General features: G+C 37.6%; 1 protein-coding gene across 5 annotated transcripts in view; it reads left to right on the top strand.

The window, feature by feature from the left end:
• Positions 1 to 17,217, top strand: part of CPEB3 (cytoplasmic polyadenylation element binding protein 3) — a 184,166-nt gene that overhangs the window by 140,484 nt on the left and 26,465 nt on the right. For 4 of the 5 annotated variants that reach the window (XM_069099228.1, XM_069099227.1, XM_069099226.1 and 1 more), the window contains one exon: positions 12,392 to 12,506. The exons of the other annotated variant lie outside the window; for it this stretch is intronic. In XM_069099228.1, the coding sequence (XP_068955329.1) occupies positions 12,392 to 12,506 (115 nt within the window). The remainder of the gene's footprint in view (positions 1 to 12,391; positions 12,507 to 17,217) is intronic. 5 annotated transcript variants of the gene reach the window in all.

Below are 17,217 nucleotides of genomic sequence, written 5' to 3'. Positions count from 1 at the left end.
TCCTGGGGGAGGGAGGGTGGTCTTTAAAGTGTTGCCTCTGAAAACCACGTCCTGGTGGCACTAATTAATGGTCATTGCTATTGGCTGCCCTTGTATTCCGTTCTTCTTTCTTGACACCTTCTCCCTCCATCCCCACCCCCTCCATCTTCAGGGTGCTGAAATGCTACTACTCCCCCCCTCAAAACAAATAGATCTCTCATCCTACAAATGATTGTTAAAAGTTGTTTTGTATATTTTTTAACTGGATTGAAAATAGCAAATGGGAATAATAGGTCATCACTAGGATCTAAAAATGTCACTGACAGCTGGGTGACCACTTAAATGGATGGATTGCAGGGAATTCTCGGATAGTGTGGGGAAGCCTGGGATCCAATGACATAATTATGTGTGAACATGCTTTGAAAAGCTTAAACTCACAATATGTGTATCATCCATCAAGATCATTAGACTCCTGGACACCAGAAGAATGTTGTGGAGTGCCTCCCAAAGATACAGTGTAGTGTGGTGACATGCCCTGAAAAAATTGTTGTCTTTATCTTCTCTTATCTCCTTCCACCCCCCACCCCCATTCCAAGAGGGTCATGCTGCTTAAAATAGAATTGCTGTGGGCTGGGGTAGGGCCAGCTCCTCCAGAACCTCTGACTCAGCTGTTGCAGTGATATTACAGAAGACCTGAGCCTTGCTGATTCATTCAGGCCACCAGTTTTATTTTAGCCACCATCACCCTCTCTCCCTTCCCTCTACCTCAAGTCCTCCCAGTGCTTAGAGATCATCTTAGCTGTAGGGCAAGAATGACCCCAATAAATTGTATTATCTAAATGAATCTTAACATAGAGCTGCCAGGAACTACATCACCAACTGTCAGCTTAACATCTTAAGGCAGGAAAATTATGCCAAAGAATCCCCAGCTCCTTTTCTCCAAGGTCTCTGTCACATTTGTCCCCAGGTGGACTAACATTGTGAGTGTATAGGCAGGCTTTCACCTCAGGTTTGTTCTCAAAGTTGATTTGTAAATGGGCATCTTGGAACCATGAAAAAACATTTTCCCATAGAAATCAGTCAGCTACCAGTTATTAAGCACCTGTGGTATGTCAGGAAATGCACTAGGCCCTGGAAATACAAAGACAAAAAATGCCAACCCTTGGTCTCAAGGAACTTCCATCCTATCGAGGGAGATATATGCACATATACATAAATATATCTGAATAAATACAACAAAGGTAGGGAGGGCACGAACAGTCAGGGTACTAGGAAGGACTTCTTATATAAAGTGGTACTTGTGATCAGTAGATTTACTAACAAAAACCTCTGCCTACATCAGTGAAATCCTATATGTATACAATTAAAAATGGTAAATAAAAGATTCTTTTGTGATATTGCTAATTTAACCAAGCCAAGTTAAAATGTAATTTATTTTTCTTGAATTCTAGTATTGATGTTTAATTAGAATAGGATGAAGAAACAGAAGGCTTCTAAAGATTCTGAAAGGAATTGCTGAGCACTTTGAAGGGCTTTAGAGGTTGATGTCCCAGGCGGTTGTCTAATTTTTCTTAAGAATTTACGGTTTTGGCCAAGATGGCGGAGTAGAAGCACAAACTTGGCATGGGCTCTGGCTCCAACCACTTCCAATAAATAAAAAAATTACTCTGAACAAAATTTAGAGCTACAGAACCCACAAAGGACAGAGAGAAACAAATCTCCCTCTGAAGACAGCCCAGCAGGCTGGCAGGAAAGGTCTACTGCAGTGCACTGGGAGCCCAGCGCAGTTCTGCAGGAGTCACTCGGTTCCAGACCTAGGGCAGTCGGACCAGTGGCAGCTGGAGCAGACTTCAGGAGAGTGAATCACCAGCAGCTGTGGTGGTCTCCAGACTTCTCAACCCATAAACGCCAAAGACAAAGTAAAAGGTCAGTGTGGAACTCTGTTGGAACCAGGGTGAAGGAAGAGCATGGTCTGACCCCTGCCCCTGGGGTGAGAGGTGGTGGAAGCAATGCAGCTACAGCTTGTGGCTGCCTCCAGAGCTCCTGGCCTGCAGATAGTAAGGGGACCAAGTGACCGTTCCGAGGGTAATCACTCTTGTTTTAACTTGGATCTGGATCACAGTCTTGGGTGGTGATCCTGGGCTGTGTGGCCAGTGTGCCAGAGCTTGTGGGAGCTGTAGAGAGGGTACCCTCCTAATAGCTCCAGCAACTGTGAAAACCCCAGTGATTTGGGACAAAGCTCTCTCCATTCTGGAAGCAGAGCTCTACTGTGGCAAAGAGCTCAAAAGCCAAGTCATTGAATGACAATATGAGCAAGCAGAGTAAATGTAATTATACCATAGATTCATTTTGGGGGGACAAAAAAGATCAAGGCATGGAGTGGGAGGAAGACAATGAAGTCAGAACTCCTGCATCAAAAGCCTCCAAGAAAAATATGAATTAGTTACAGGCCATGGAGAAGCTCAAGAAGGATTTTGAAAATCAAGTAAGAGAAGTGGAGGAAAAATTGGGAAGAGAAATGAGAATGATGCAAGAAAATCATGAAAAGCAAGTCAACAGCCTGCTAAGGGAGACCCCAAAAAATACTGAAGAAAATAACACACTAAAAAATAGGCTAACTCAAATGGCAAAAGAGGCCCAAAAAGCCAGTGAGGAGAAGAATGTCTTAAAAAGCCAAATTTGCCAGATGGAAAAGGAATTTCAAAAACTCACTGAAGAGAATAATGCCTTTAAATTTATATTGGAGCAATTGGAAGATAATGACTTTATGAGAAATCAAGATACTACAAAACAGATCCAAATAAATGAAAAACTAGAAGGCAATGTGAAATATCTCATTGTAAAAACCATTGACCTAGAAAATAGATCCAGGAGAGATAATTTTAAAATTATTGGACTACCTGAAAGCCATGATCAAAAAAAAGAACCTAGATGCCATCTTTCAAGAAATTCTCCAGGAAAATTGCCCTGATATTCTAGAACCAGAGGACAAAATAGAAATTGAAAGAATTCACTGATCACCTCTTGAAAAAGATCCCCAAAAGAAAACTCCTAGAAATATTATAGCCAAATTCCAGAGTTCCCAGGTCAAGGAGAAAATACTGCAAGCAGTCAGGAAGAAACAATTTGATTATTGTAGAAACACAATCAGGATAACACAGGATCTGGCAGCTTCTACATTAAGGAATCAAAGGGCTTGGAATATGATATTCTGGGAGTCAAAAGAGCTAGGACTAAAACCAAGAATCACCTACCCAGCAAAACTGAGTATAATGCTTCAGAGGAAAATATGGTTATTAAAGGAAACAGAGGTCTTTCAAGCATTCTTGATGAAAAAACCAGAGCTGAACAGAAAATTTGACTTTCAAATACAAGAAGCTAGAGAAACATGAGAAGGTAAACAGGAAAAAGAAATCATAAGGAACTTATTAAAGTTGAACTATTTATATTCCTACATGGAAAAACGATAATTGTAACTCATAAGACTTTTCTCAGTATGAGGATAGTTGAAGGGAATATATGTGTATATATCTATATATATGTGTGTGTGTGTGTGTGTGTGTGTATACATACATATATATATATGAGTGTGGGCATATGTATATACATGTATACACAGAGGGCACAGGATGTGTTGAATATGAAGGGATGATATCTAAAAAATAAAATCAAGAGGTAAGAGAGGAATTTATTGGAAGGAGGAGAAAGGGAAGGATAGATTAGGGTAAATTATCTCACTTAAAAGAGGCAAGAGAAAGCTGTTACAATGAGGGGAAGAGCAGGGAGGTGAAAGGGAATGAGTCAACCTTATTCTCATTGGACTTGGCTTAAGGAGGGAATAACATGCACACTCAATTGGGTATCTTACCCTACAGGAAGATAGGGGGGAAGGAGGTAACAGGGGGGGGATGATAGAAGGGAGGGCAGATTGGAGGAGAGGGTAGTTAGAAGCAAACACTTTTGAAAAGGGATAGGGTCAAAGGAGAAAATAGAACAATTGGGGGGCAGGAGGGAAATATAGTTAGTCTTTCACAATATAACTACTATGGAAATGTTTTGCGTAACTACACATGTACAATCTATATTGAATTGCTTATCTTCCTAGTAGAGGTGGGTGAGGAGGGAAGAAGGGAAAAAAATCTGGAACTCAAAGTTTTAAAAACAAATGTTTTTTTAAAAATGTTTTTTACATGCAACTGGGAAATAAGATATACAGGCACTGGGTTTTAGAAATCCATCTTGCCCTATTAAAAAGTTTTTTTGGGGGGGAGAATATAAGAGAGAACAGATTAGGGGAAGGGGTATTCAGTAGTTTTGCTATTTGAGGTAGAGGGTGGGGGAGAGATGAGGAGAAAATTTGTAACTCAAAAGCTTGCGGAAATGAATGTTGAAAACTAAAAATAAATAAATAAATTAGAAAAAAAAAGAATTTAAAGTTTTCTTTTTCACTTCCAAATATATCACCTGCCCTACTGTTAGACTTGGCAGTAGTGATTAGGGTCATTTCTCTTAGCAGTTGAATGAAGAAAGAGATTTTCCTGTGGTAACCAGGGAAGAATTAAGAGAGGTAGAAGAAAAGAGAGGCTATACTGGGATGTATTGCCTTGGTAGAATTAACCAAGCTTAAAGCAATACAGTTATGAAGAAAGGGGATTCCTTTCAAGTAATCAAAAGAATGTGTGCAAACCCCTAGGTTAAATTTATAAGAGGAAAAATAAAATGTTGTGGAAGGGTTAAAATATGGGTTTTTAAAAATCATTTTTATTAAAGTTGGGCTACTCATTCCTAATATACCTCCAATGACACACTTTCTGTCAAAAAAGCTTTGTTTGGGGGCCATTGTGAATTCTTAGTACCTCTCAAAGATTTGCATTTTCAGCTAAGAGATGACTCTGGTCCCAACTTACTGCTTGAAACATTTAATTCATATTAAGTTTTAGGCTTTTCCGTTACTTGTATCACATTGTATATAGTTTTGAGAGCCAAAGCAATATATCCAATTGAAATTTACAGGTAGCAGCATCATTTTTCCCTTTAGAAGCAGAGGTCTGTTGTTTTAACTTCTGAGTTCTAGTACCATATTCTAAATAGTATCAAAAAACTTGTGGTTAATGAGAGGCATCTACATTTACCATGTGTACTCTTAGTTCTTAAAAGGGCATTTCAATGCATGTGATTCCCTTAGACTGATATGAACTAAATGAGAAAATGTCATATTTGGCATAAAGCTTTAGTAACTATTCAAGTAATCATTACTCCTGGGGTCCCATACCTTGATTCCTTATTGAGAATAAAGGACTTTCATGGTTTATGCCATTCAAGTTGCTTTATCTGCCATTTGTTGACAGTAATAATTTATATTCTTTAAACTTTATTGGAGGGGAGGATATTAATTTCAATATCTAAAGTATGTTTGTTGATGTGTGGCATCAGCCATGGTGAAGATTGCAAATAAAGTGATGAAGGACAGTTAAATGAAACAGAAGACTGGTTCAGAACTCAAGCAACTACTTAAATAATACAAACAAAGGTAGATTTCATTTGTGAAACCTCCTGGGACTGACACTATTCAGAAATCTACCTTAAACGATGCATTTTCAAAGTACATTTTATTTTCTCCAAGCTTCCAATGAATGTTTAATTGGTGATGATAGTGAAATGCTCACATTTGGATGCAACCAGCTAAGTACCCAGAATATTTTGTGAAGAAGTAGCATTGGTATTTAAGGTAATAAGATTTGGCTGGGTTTGACCAAATCCATGCTGGAGGCATCATAATTTTAACAAAGCTCAAAAAAATCAAATTTCATTATTTCCAATGGAGAAAGACCTAAAAAGGATGAAATAAATCATAGACTATGCTTCCTCCAAAAAATAAAAGGGTGACCAAGGAGACATCAGCAACTACCAATCCATGTTCATTTTTTTCACATCTATGAGAATATTTGGCCTTTCCATACTTTGAAGTTATCCAAGAAAAAAATGGGAGAAAGCAGACAGACTTTCATAGATTTTTTGTTTGTTTTATGACAGACTACATCTTTGTGGTCACGTAACTGACTGGGTGTGGAAAATATAAGAATCCCCTTTGGTCTTTTGTTAAATTGAGTTTGTTAAGCTTTTACAAAGTGGCATTTACTTTAAAGATATTGAAAGAATAAAGGTACAAATATCTCCCATCTCAGTTACCTTAGGGGCATAAGGTCCTCTTGTGCTACCTGGTTCTCTGTAGAGGGGAAGGTAGAATAAACTCATAGCTTAGCTCAGTTCCTTCATAGCATTAGTCCCACCAAGTTCAATCCAAATTCCCCTGGGCAACAATCCCCAGGACTTCACCTTTGGTCTGGTTGTAATACTTTACCTGGGTTCTTGGATCCCCCTGGCTCCCCAAGCTTCCAGGTGAGTGATTCCACTCTATGCACCTAGAATGGAAAAGACCAAAACCTCAGGCCAGTTTCTTGAGGTCACATGGCCTTAAGGAGAGCAGTGAGGAGTGGCTTTTATGCCCTTCCCACTTAAAACATGAAATGAGTAAAGAAGTCCATCATCAGTTGGGGAAACAAAGGGGGAGGAAAAGCATTCAACTAAGGATCAATTGGATTCTTGAAGGTGCCTTCAAACAAATTGTCTTCCATGTGTACACCAAGATTATACAAGACTGTCAATATACATCCATGAAAATGAATTTGTTCATTGATTAGTAACCTCAAGAGAAGCTTCAGACAAGGAGGCATGACACTGGTGAACACATTATGTGAATGTGAACGAATAGAATTCAAACCAAAAAAAAGCATAGAATTCAAACAAAAGGACTCCTTATTGAAGTAGAAGTTCTGAAAATACTCTTAATTGTAGGTGACTTTGTTTAAATTGCATTGAGTTGTGTTCTTGAAACCCTCACTATTTTGCAAGTGATTGATTGCCATACTTCTCCATATAGAAAAAAGCATGGACAGCAATGTCTTATTATTCAGACAATGATGTACAGCTGGACAGTCAGCCAGTGGATTTAGTTGATCAGTATAGGGATCTTGATCACATATTTCAGATGGATGTTGACTGGTCCAGAATCAAGTAAGAGGAGAATATCAGTCTGCATTATATTTAGGAGATTGCGTGGTGCCTTCATTGATTTGAAGCTGATCATTGTTCCCAGTTCTCTCATGGATGGTTCATGTCTGGGAATCATTAGGCATGAGCTTTCAGAAAAATAAAAATTACAAGTAACACAGAAGGCAATGAAAAGGTGCCTGGGGGAGGCATGTAGACTACTACATATTGCCAGTGATGATTTATATAACAGATTTGGTATAAGACAGAAGTGTCAGACTTAATGGTGGTAAGCTGCTGTAAAACTCCTAAGTAAAATGTAATTGGTAAATGTTTAACATTATAAATGAAATTCAATATAACACAAATAACGTTAACTTCTGATTTTCTACGTCAATATGCAGCCAACAGGGATCTGTTTTTATTTGAGTTTGGCACAACTGGTTTAAGACATCATTGAGGATGAAAAGCGTGTGTGTGTGTGTGTGTGTGTGTGTGTGTGTGTGTGTGTATGTGAGAGAGAATATGAACATGAAAGACAATAAATAGTTCAAATGGTTCCTGAGTACAATTGAAATGTTAAAGAACCATGTCTCCAAGAAGCTGAGTGGATCTGGAAATTTTATGGAGAGTCATGGCTAAGAATAGCAGAAGATGAAAAGGCAGCAGAGGGGCATCGTGATCTCTCTTAGCAGAGGGAGCATCCATATAGAACCATATTGATGCTGAAACCATAGATCCAGGAAAATCTATACAATGTATTTAGAACTAGCAGACCTGTAGTCCATTCCATGCAAGATATATAGGATCTTTCCCATAGTTTAATACTTGGTTAGTGCATGAATGACACCAGGGCGGGGGTGTGCTGGGAATCTGCTCTGATTGTTAAATTTTTCTTGTGAGAATTTGTACTTTAGAAATCATCAAATGCCAGAAAACAGAGTTGATTGGTTGTTTTGTTGATTGTATAAGAAAGTGATGGAGAAACTGATAATAATGCAGGTTAAAGTTAAAAGTGTGTCCTCTGTACATTTTACCCCCAGAAAACTGGTGGTTTAAACAGCTTCCCCTGCCCCAGGGCAACATGAGGAAATCATCTTTTTAAGGACATCCACATAAGATTCACAGGGGCCCTCCAGTGCCCTAAGATGTTGTGGTTTTGCTTAATTTCTCTGGGAATATTTTCTAACAGGGGCTGGTTGGGTATCCATTTGAAAGTGTCAAGTCAAAACAAAATTATCAATAAATTGAAAAGAAAAAAAAAGTACTGCAGGTGTCCAGGAGTGCCTCTTCCTGTGTGTAATTTTTCCAGCAGTTGACCCCCGCTATCCTTTACTTCTGCTTTGTAAACTTTAGAGTATACTTTATATCAAGGAGAGGGCTATGGTTTGGTGTAATTAATGTTTCCAAAACTACATCAAGTTGCTTACCTAGATGAACATAGAAAATTTTAACCATGAAAAGCACAGCATGGGACAGTTGAGTTATGGCAGCAAATACCAGAAATGTAAATATTGTCACTAAATATACATACCAATATTAAAAAGGAAAGTCTATTTATTTAACAGTGGCAAAATGGTAATCATGTAGCTAAAATGTGTAACAAAATGGTAAAGGCTACTATTCTGGAAAACAACCCCCAAAAGAACAGGAATAAAGTAGAGGAGAAAAACTGCCTTCTGTGATAGTGAGCACTCTTGTATGGGAGTGATTTTTTTCAAAGGTAAAAGGCTAAATATCTACCTATTCCTGGGGTCTTTGCCTCATAGAGAGGCCGGAGCTGGCTGAACTTGACAAGTGTCGTCATTGGGTGGCTTGAAAATGTTCTCTTGAGCTGCTGTGCTCTGTGCTGTAAGAGCTAGTGATGTCATCATTTCTCCTGGAGGAGACCATAAATAATGGAATTCTGGCACCGTCACAGCTGCTTTCTGGTAGCAGTCCTGAACCATGCCCTGTATGAATAGGGCCCATCAGCCAGTGTTTGTCTCCTGTCCTCTCTGCTTTTTAGATCTACAATGTGAGAATCAGATGAACCCTGTGTATTCTAACATCTGTCCGTGTTTGTGATGAGAGCGATGTTGTAGCGGCTCTCTCAGTACATCATTGGATGAAAGTGTGCCAGTCAGTGAAGGGAGCCACAGTAGTGGGAAATGGCTACAATTTCTGTGATTGAGGCTTTCTATAAGAGGGAGATTGCTCATGTTGTGGATTGTTTTTAAACAAATGCCTTTTGCTCCATTTCTAACTCCATCACCCAAGATGGTTTAAACACTTGCCAGATCCCAAGGCTGCTTGTAATAGGGTTAATGTGACAAACAGAAGGACTGTGTTTAAGAGAAGACACACACATAGGACCCGCCAGACTGTGTAACAAAAGAGATGTCACATGAGAATGAGAAAGAAAGGCTTTGTGATAGTTGAATGAACACTCATTTTGGAGCCAGAAGATTTAGGTTCAAGTTGAGCTCTACTACCTGACTGGTTGTGTGACCCTGGGCTAGTCATTTAATTTTTTGGAGTCTTAATTTCCTTGTATCTGAAAAGGGGATGACATCTGCCACACAGAGTTGTGAGGAAAGGACTTAAAGTGCCATATAAATGAACTTTTTTCTTCATTGTTAACATTAAACTCACTTAAATTCTTAGACTATCAAGAAGATATAAGTGCTTGGCTTTGATAATTAAAAGCAAACTTGACATCCTAAAGAAATATTAAATGTATGGGTTTATACGATTCATAAAACTATAATACTAAAAGAAATGGGCAAAAGCAACTTGTTCAAACAGTTGAAATTCAGAAAGAAGACTCTTCAAGGAGATTTAGTGTAAAGGATCTGGATGGATCCTTCTAGAATGCCCCAGCCTATACAAAATAACTGTATGCAAAGAGCAGTGAAAATTTCCTTGCCTCTGAGAGATGGAAATAGATTTTCAAGGCACTCCTCTTGCTGGATAATCCATTTTAAGTAGCAACAAATAATTTGGTATAGAAAAATTAAAATGAGGGTGAGTTGTATGGGAGCTTTTAGGAGTTCACCAAAGTCTATTTCTGTCTAAGTAACTCATCTTGATAATGTTGATGGCATTGGGTTGTCTTTGGCAAACATGTTATATTCCTGAAGTGTTCCTGGACAAAAGCCAATTAGAGAAAGAGAATTACTGCTATTTTATATGAATCTCTGCAGTAGGTGCACAAACTTGATTTTTCATACGCTTCCTGGAGAAAGCTGAGAAATACTGTCCATTTAAGGAATGGAACATTCATCCTCATCCATCTCTTATTTCCATTAGAATCATGTGGAGAAGCATTTGTAAGCTCTTGCAAGGCAGAGTCCATCTTTTATCCTTAAAAAATACAATAAAATAAAAGTAACCCAATCACCGTGCCCACCAGTGTTATGCACAAAATATTTAGGTGCTTAATAAATGCTTAGTTTATTTTCAGTCAGAATGATATAATTCAAAATATAAATTTAAAAGCTTTCTAGGTAAAAAAATAAATATTATTTGATAATTCTCTGATGAATTAAGATGACTAGTAGCCTGAGATAAAGTAATGGTGAAATGCCGGGGATTTTTTAAAAAATCATTTTAAATAATTTAAAGTAATTAGTTCAGTTAAGGGGGCCCTTGAGTTCCCCCCTCCTTTTAGATCTATGATGCTTTGGGCTAGTGAATCTTAACCTAAACTGTTTAAATCTTAAACCTAGCAAGATTTGGAAAAATATGGATGGAAACATTTTAAAATGACTTTTAGATGAAAAATATCAAAGTTTAAGTTTAGTAAATTTCCATTAGCAGAGGATGAGAATTGTTCTCTTTGAAGTGAAGAAACTCTGCTCCTCGGGTCTGATGAAGGAACTCCTTTGACACTTCTTTTGTCATTAATTCCCAGCATATGGAAGAGAGTCTGAAAATGCTGGCATGAGAAGAGTAATGAATGTGGGGAAGTTATAATGTAACTTCCAAATTGTGCTCTGTAACCATTTATAATAAGCAGATGGCTGTAACAGACATGTGTACAAATACATTTCATGTGTGTGCACCCAGGAAATTTAAATTTTTTTTTAAAGCAATCTGGGTTAAGTAACTTGCTCAAGGTTACACGGCCAGTTATTTCTGGGTGTGGTGCTGAGTATCTGAGCCCGGATTCGATCCCCAGGTCATCCTGACACTTGATCTGGTGCTCTTACTTGCTGAGCTACCTGGCCGCCCCTAAGCAATTGGGGTTAAGTAACTTGCTCAAGGTTACACGGCCAGGTGTTTCTGGGTGGGTGCTAAGTGTCTGAGCCCCAGATTCGATCTCCAGGTCATCCCAACACTGGAGCCGGTACTCTTACTTGCTGTGCTACCTGGCCACCCCAGAAATTTAATTTTTTAAGATGAACTTTGACTATTCAATCATAAAGGGTATTCATTTTATTCGTTAAAAAAAACCTAAAGAAATTAAAACTGAACAAAGCTACTTATAAAGAAGTAAAAAATACAGATTGGGGTTTTTTGAGACATTAGGGTGTGCCTGATAATTCTGCATGGTGTTGTAGGCACATCTATGATCAAAACAATACTAGCTAGCCTTTATATAATGCTTTACATATGTTAATATCTAATCAAATTACCAGATGAGCATACGTACAAATATAGGAATTTAAGCAAATTAGAGGAAATCACAGAATTGATTTTAGTGGGGGGCTTATTAGTCACTCTGAATATTCTTGTTACTATTAGCACTGGCAAAGTAACATAGCCCTATTCGGTCCTATTCAGAAGGATTTAGGCTTTGAATTGTAGAGGACAAGCCTAGGAAATGCTGATGAAACAAAAGGCCTTAACACTGCCTCCTTAGTTGTTCTGTATCTGTGTTTGTGACTGTGTGTTAACTTGTTAAATGTTAATGAGTCTTACACATTAATCTTCCTGCCGTATGGCTTCATTATTTTTAGAGGTATGTGAATTACAAAGCCAGCTGCATGAATAATCCAGAAGCAATTTGTTCTTCTCCATCAGAGTGGCTAATGGGAAATTGACTGGAAAACAATATAGATTTTGATTGCAAACCAGAAGCCATGGTTCTAACTGCCTCTACTTGGAAAAACCTGTCAGGAAATATAGGCAATTTCCCAAAGGTGACTCTGTGGGGTGTTGAAAGTTTCATTGGGGTGTCATGCCTGTGCGTGGAACCCTCAAAGCCCTGCCTAGTAGAAGATGTGATGTAGGTTAAGTGAACTGTTTTGCTGGATTCAAACTGGGCTAAATACACTACAAAATTCACAAATGTAGTGGGTTTGTTGTTAGAGTCAACTTATTCTCATTTGGGGTTGCTGGAAATGAAGTAAGGACCAAGTAAACAACTTTTTTTCAGGTGCAAATTCGACCATGGAACCTAAGTGACAGTGACTTTGTAATGGATGGCTCTCAGCCTTTGGACCCCAGAAAAACTATCTTTGTTGGGGGAGTTCCACGACCCCTTCGAGCTGGTGAGTGGAAATAGTAAAAAAACATTTAGTCTTAAATATTTTCCAGGTTTCCCTATCTGCTGTATGCAGCATCTAAAAAGAAGGCTGTGGGTTTGTCCACTTTCAAAAGCGGGCCAGTTTGGCCTGCCTGCCTGCCTCAAGATTCTGAGTTTGACTCCTATATCTACCATTTTCTGTGGCGCAAGAATAAATTTTCTAAAATCATCTTTAGTTATTTAGTAAATTGATGTTTTAAAAGTATGAATTCTATTTACTGCTTCCTTATAAAGCCACATGCTTCTTAAGGAAGTTACAGTCTGCACAGCTTCTCAAGATGATGGGTCAGCTGCATTATCCTAGACGGGAGAAGATGTAAGTAACAAGCTATGGAATAATGTTGAATATTCCATAGCACCTGGTCATCTACAGTAGTAAGCCTTTCTACTTATAAAAAATTCTGTCTTAGGAAATGAGATTGGAAACTCTTACTAAGTAAGTTTGTTTTTTGTTTCTGGGACTTTAGAAGTTTACAAAAATACTTTTATTTCTGAGAATTTTAATTTTGGTTTTGATTTCTAGTTTTAGACTTTTTTTTTAAACTTTCAATTGTGAAATTGTTTTCCTGTGTTTAACCATAATTATAGGTAGGGTAAGTGAAATGATGAATTTAAAATTTAAATCCTTAAAGCAGACTTAATAAATAATAACCCTAATCACCATTATTTCTTGGAAAGTAATTATACTAAACAACTTAGTTCTTTAAAAATGTATTTTTTCTAAAGCACTTACAGCAATATCCTTTGTGCACAAAAAAATTATGCAGGAATAAATAACGTTGATGAAATATGCCTGCAGTTGCAAGAAATGCAAAAATGTTTCCCATTGCATATGTGTATATTATATATATATATACACACAAATATACATTTATATTTGCAGATAATTAGATTGGAAAACATTAAATTTTAGAGGAAAACATCACAGCACAGTAAAATAAATCAAATTGTAGAAATGCATCTCAAAAGGCATCTATCTCACTTCTTTTTGGTCTCAGGACTTTTAACTACTATAATTATGATAGCTCTGTTTAAAGACCCATCTTCCTGTGTCCTGCCTTAACTTTGCTTATTTTAAAATCTCTATGGAAAAGAAAAAAAAAAAGCTTGAGAAGTCTATTTGAAGAATAAACTTTATATATGTAACATATGACCAGGAAGCATGTAATTTCATACCACATCAATATGTCTTGGATGAAATTATTCCCACAGAAAACTGAGAAATCTCGACAAGCCAAAAGAGAAACCTTTTCCTTATCCTCTGCAGCAATCTAATTTCAAATATATGAGAGTGAAACAAAATTGAGCTAAGTAATGTTCCAATCAAAGAAAATTGTATTTCAGGATGAAGAGAAATGCAACCTGTTCTTTCCCTCTCATTTCTAAGCCAACCTTGTTGATTACACAATTTATGAGGCACAAATTAAACTTATTTACTCATCTTCTGCTTTGTGGGTGGTAAAGACTCTACTGATACAGTAGCCAAAAATGTTCAGGGGTGTGTCTTTTTCTCATTTTTGCCTTAAGAATTGAACTTCCTGATCTGGAGAGGAAAGGAGGGTGAGGGGGATTAGGATAGCACAGAAAATCTTTCAATGGAAGTCTACACCTTGTGGGCTTTTAAGAGATTGCCATCAGAGATAATAACAACTGATTTTGCATTTTTTCTTGCTGTAGGCATAAGTATTCAATAACCTTGCTCCTAAATGAAACTGATGATTGATAGCACTCTAAGAAATAATCTTAAAGGGAAATCCAGTGTATAAAATTGTAGAATTGGTCTTAATTCATCATGTATATTTTTACTTAAGTCATAGATATAACAGTTTTTACAAGCTACATCCTTACGGCATTTATTTTTTTAGCTTGACCACTTTGATGATTTAGGGGAAGGAGGAAAAGGAGTGGAACTGAGTCATTGCCTTCATTTTCTAGATCCTGACAGGGTTTAGTATTCCTTCCCTGATGGCCCAAGGCAAATCCCTACATCTCCAGGGGCAAAGCCTGCAACTCTTATGGCCAGAAAAGTTTATTTTAAAATTACTGCTGCAAAATATATAGTTTGTTTTCTTTACAAGCTATATGATATAGTTTGTGGTCCTTTATACCCCTGTCTATACAATCTACCAGTTATAAAGATTTTCATATTCCATTTTTTAATCAGTCCTTTAGGTTTGAAAAATGGTTTGTGTTACATGGGTTTTAATCTTAAGTAACAGGGCCAAACAATCTTCTTATACTGCCTTCTCCTCCTGACTCCCCCTCCCCCCCCATAAAAAAAAAAAAAAACTATTGGGCTTTACTCAAGTGACTATGGTTGTGGATTTTAGGCTAATTTTTATGCTTTGAAATACCAAATTGAAACTCCTAATATCCAAGAACTGAAAGACTGCCAACTGCAGACTTGATTCTAATAGCACTCTGTAAGAAATGCACTGAGTGTTATACCAAAGAGAAACAGGCTAAGATTTGAGAAAGGACTGAGTTTCTTAAAGGAATTCATCATGACTTTATTAAGTAATGTCACATTCAACACAATTCCCCTACAAAACTATAGGTACCACTTAAATGCTTAGCAAATTAGGTGCCATCATGCTATAAAAACAATGTAAGTATTCATGGGGAAAGGAACACAGAAAAGTAAAATCACCCACTTTAATTTGGCCTGGGTATGTGCAAAGACATTAGGGATATAAGGGAGGAAGTAAATCAAACACCAAAGGACTCTCAAAAAGTGGGTTGTCAATCTCAGTCCTAATACTAATGGGTCTGTGAGTACAGTCCCATTCATTTAAGTAGAAATGAACTGCTAAAAAGCAACAAAAACAACACAGAAAAAACAGTTGATACTTCTTAAGAAATAGCATGTGAGTTAGGATAGTTGACCTAACCAGTTCATTCTTTGAAAGGCTTTTCTTTTTTAAGTTGTTTTGGTTAAATGAAGACATAGACAGTAATAGGCAGTAATGTAAGTATGGGAAATAATAGAGAAAAGATTAATAATAATGGGACATAGTGGAACTATCCATGAAAAATAATAGCAATAAATGTTTACTGAGTTGAATTAAGACAAAAACTAGATCAGTTGACATAAGGTGGATTGCCCTTGTCTTATTTGACATGTAGAGACCAATATATACTTAACCTAATGTCTTTCCTTAGCCTTCCCTAATAGCTTCCTTGGTTTATAATTATCTCAGAGCCAGAGAGTATTCCAGGCATCTCCTTGAATGTCCCACAAGCTCTTCCTAGACCAATTACATGGTCTCCTAAGCATACAAAAGGCAAGACTCTGCATTGGACATGTTTCTCCTTGCCCACCTCTTTTATTCAAAAAGTCTGAATTCTAGAAGAAATGGATGCTCCATACCGCCCCTGTACATTAAGCACCTGGGAGTACAGACTTCAGGAGCCCTGTTGATCAGACTAGCTCTACTTTCAAAGCTTCCAAGTATGGGAATGCCCGGAGTTGATAAGCCTAGTAGAAACCCATTCATTGGTCTTATCAGGATGGGGCAAGTGTCAGACTAAGGAGGATGATGGAAGAGGCAACAGTTGATGACAGACAGTCTTTGATCTGAATAGGGGGACTAGAAAGTAATGGTGTTATACAGTGTGTATGTCCTGCTTCTCCAGGTCACCCTAAACTTGAGTTTTGACCATGCAAGAAGCATCTTAAACAGAATTGCCACTAGCTGGCTGAAGCTAGAGAGGTCTTCATCTTCATACCTCATGGCATCTGAATATTTTTAACTCAGTTCCTTCCTTTGCTTCTCACTATTAGGCTTCCCAGTCTAGGTATTGGGGAATAGGTTTATTGTTGAATTATTGGTCATGCCGTTTCCTGAGTATAGTAGAAATAATAGCTTTCTCCCTAAGAATTCCCTAGCTCTCTTCTTTTTATTGTATTTTGCAACAAATCCCCTTCCTGAGAATTGCCTCTCCTCTCTAGGACTTTCCCTCTTTTTCCCTTAATGCTTTGTCAATGGTTTTATGAGCCCATCACTTTTTTATAGTTATCAGTCTTTCAGTCTCTTACTTTGTGTAAATCTGAAATTATTCATGATACTCCCTTGTCTCTTCTTTCAGTTTTGTCTCCACTTTAAGCCTCCTTTCTGGTTGGGGCTAAGTAACTTGCTCAAGGTTACACGGCCAGTTATTTCCGGGTGTGGTGCTAAGTATCTGAGCCCGGATTTGATCCCAGGTCTCCCGACTCTGGGGCCAGCGCTCTTACTCACTGTACCACCTGGCCGTCCCTGTTGGTTGTTTTTTTTGTTAGTTAGCTGTAGTTTTTTTTTTTCTCCCCATCTCCCAAATTGACTATCAAGCAAATTGACAGGTTTACCTATGTTTTCATTTGAGACCAAAGATATCTATGTGTAGCCAGCAAATATATTTGCCAACAGCTGATGCCAAACTGTGCAACAGCTTGACTAAGTATGGTAACATTGGTTAACAAATTAAGCCAAAATCAAATTAGGACTAAAGCTAATATACAGAGCCAAAACCAGGGCAAACTAACATTCATTGGAATCTTATCAATAAGAATTAAGCAGAATCAAATTTCTGTAAGTAATGAAGATTTAGATATTTTCCTACTTTTGACAAGCAGTCAAGCTGACAGCAGTATTATCTAATTGAGTTGAATGTGTCTAATGTTGTATGAGAATTTGATC

This window comes from Petaurus breviceps, unplaced genomic scaffold, assembly GCF_028583685.1.
Source record: "Petaurus breviceps papuanus isolate PSGF00001 unplaced genomic scaffold, PetGlider_PUasm1.0 37, whole genome shotgun sequence".
NCBI classification, from domain to species: domain Eukaryota; kingdom Metazoa; phylum Chordata; class Mammalia; order Diprotodontia; family Petauridae; genus Petaurus; species Petaurus breviceps.
This window is presented reverse-complemented; position numbering and strand designations above follow the sequence as displayed.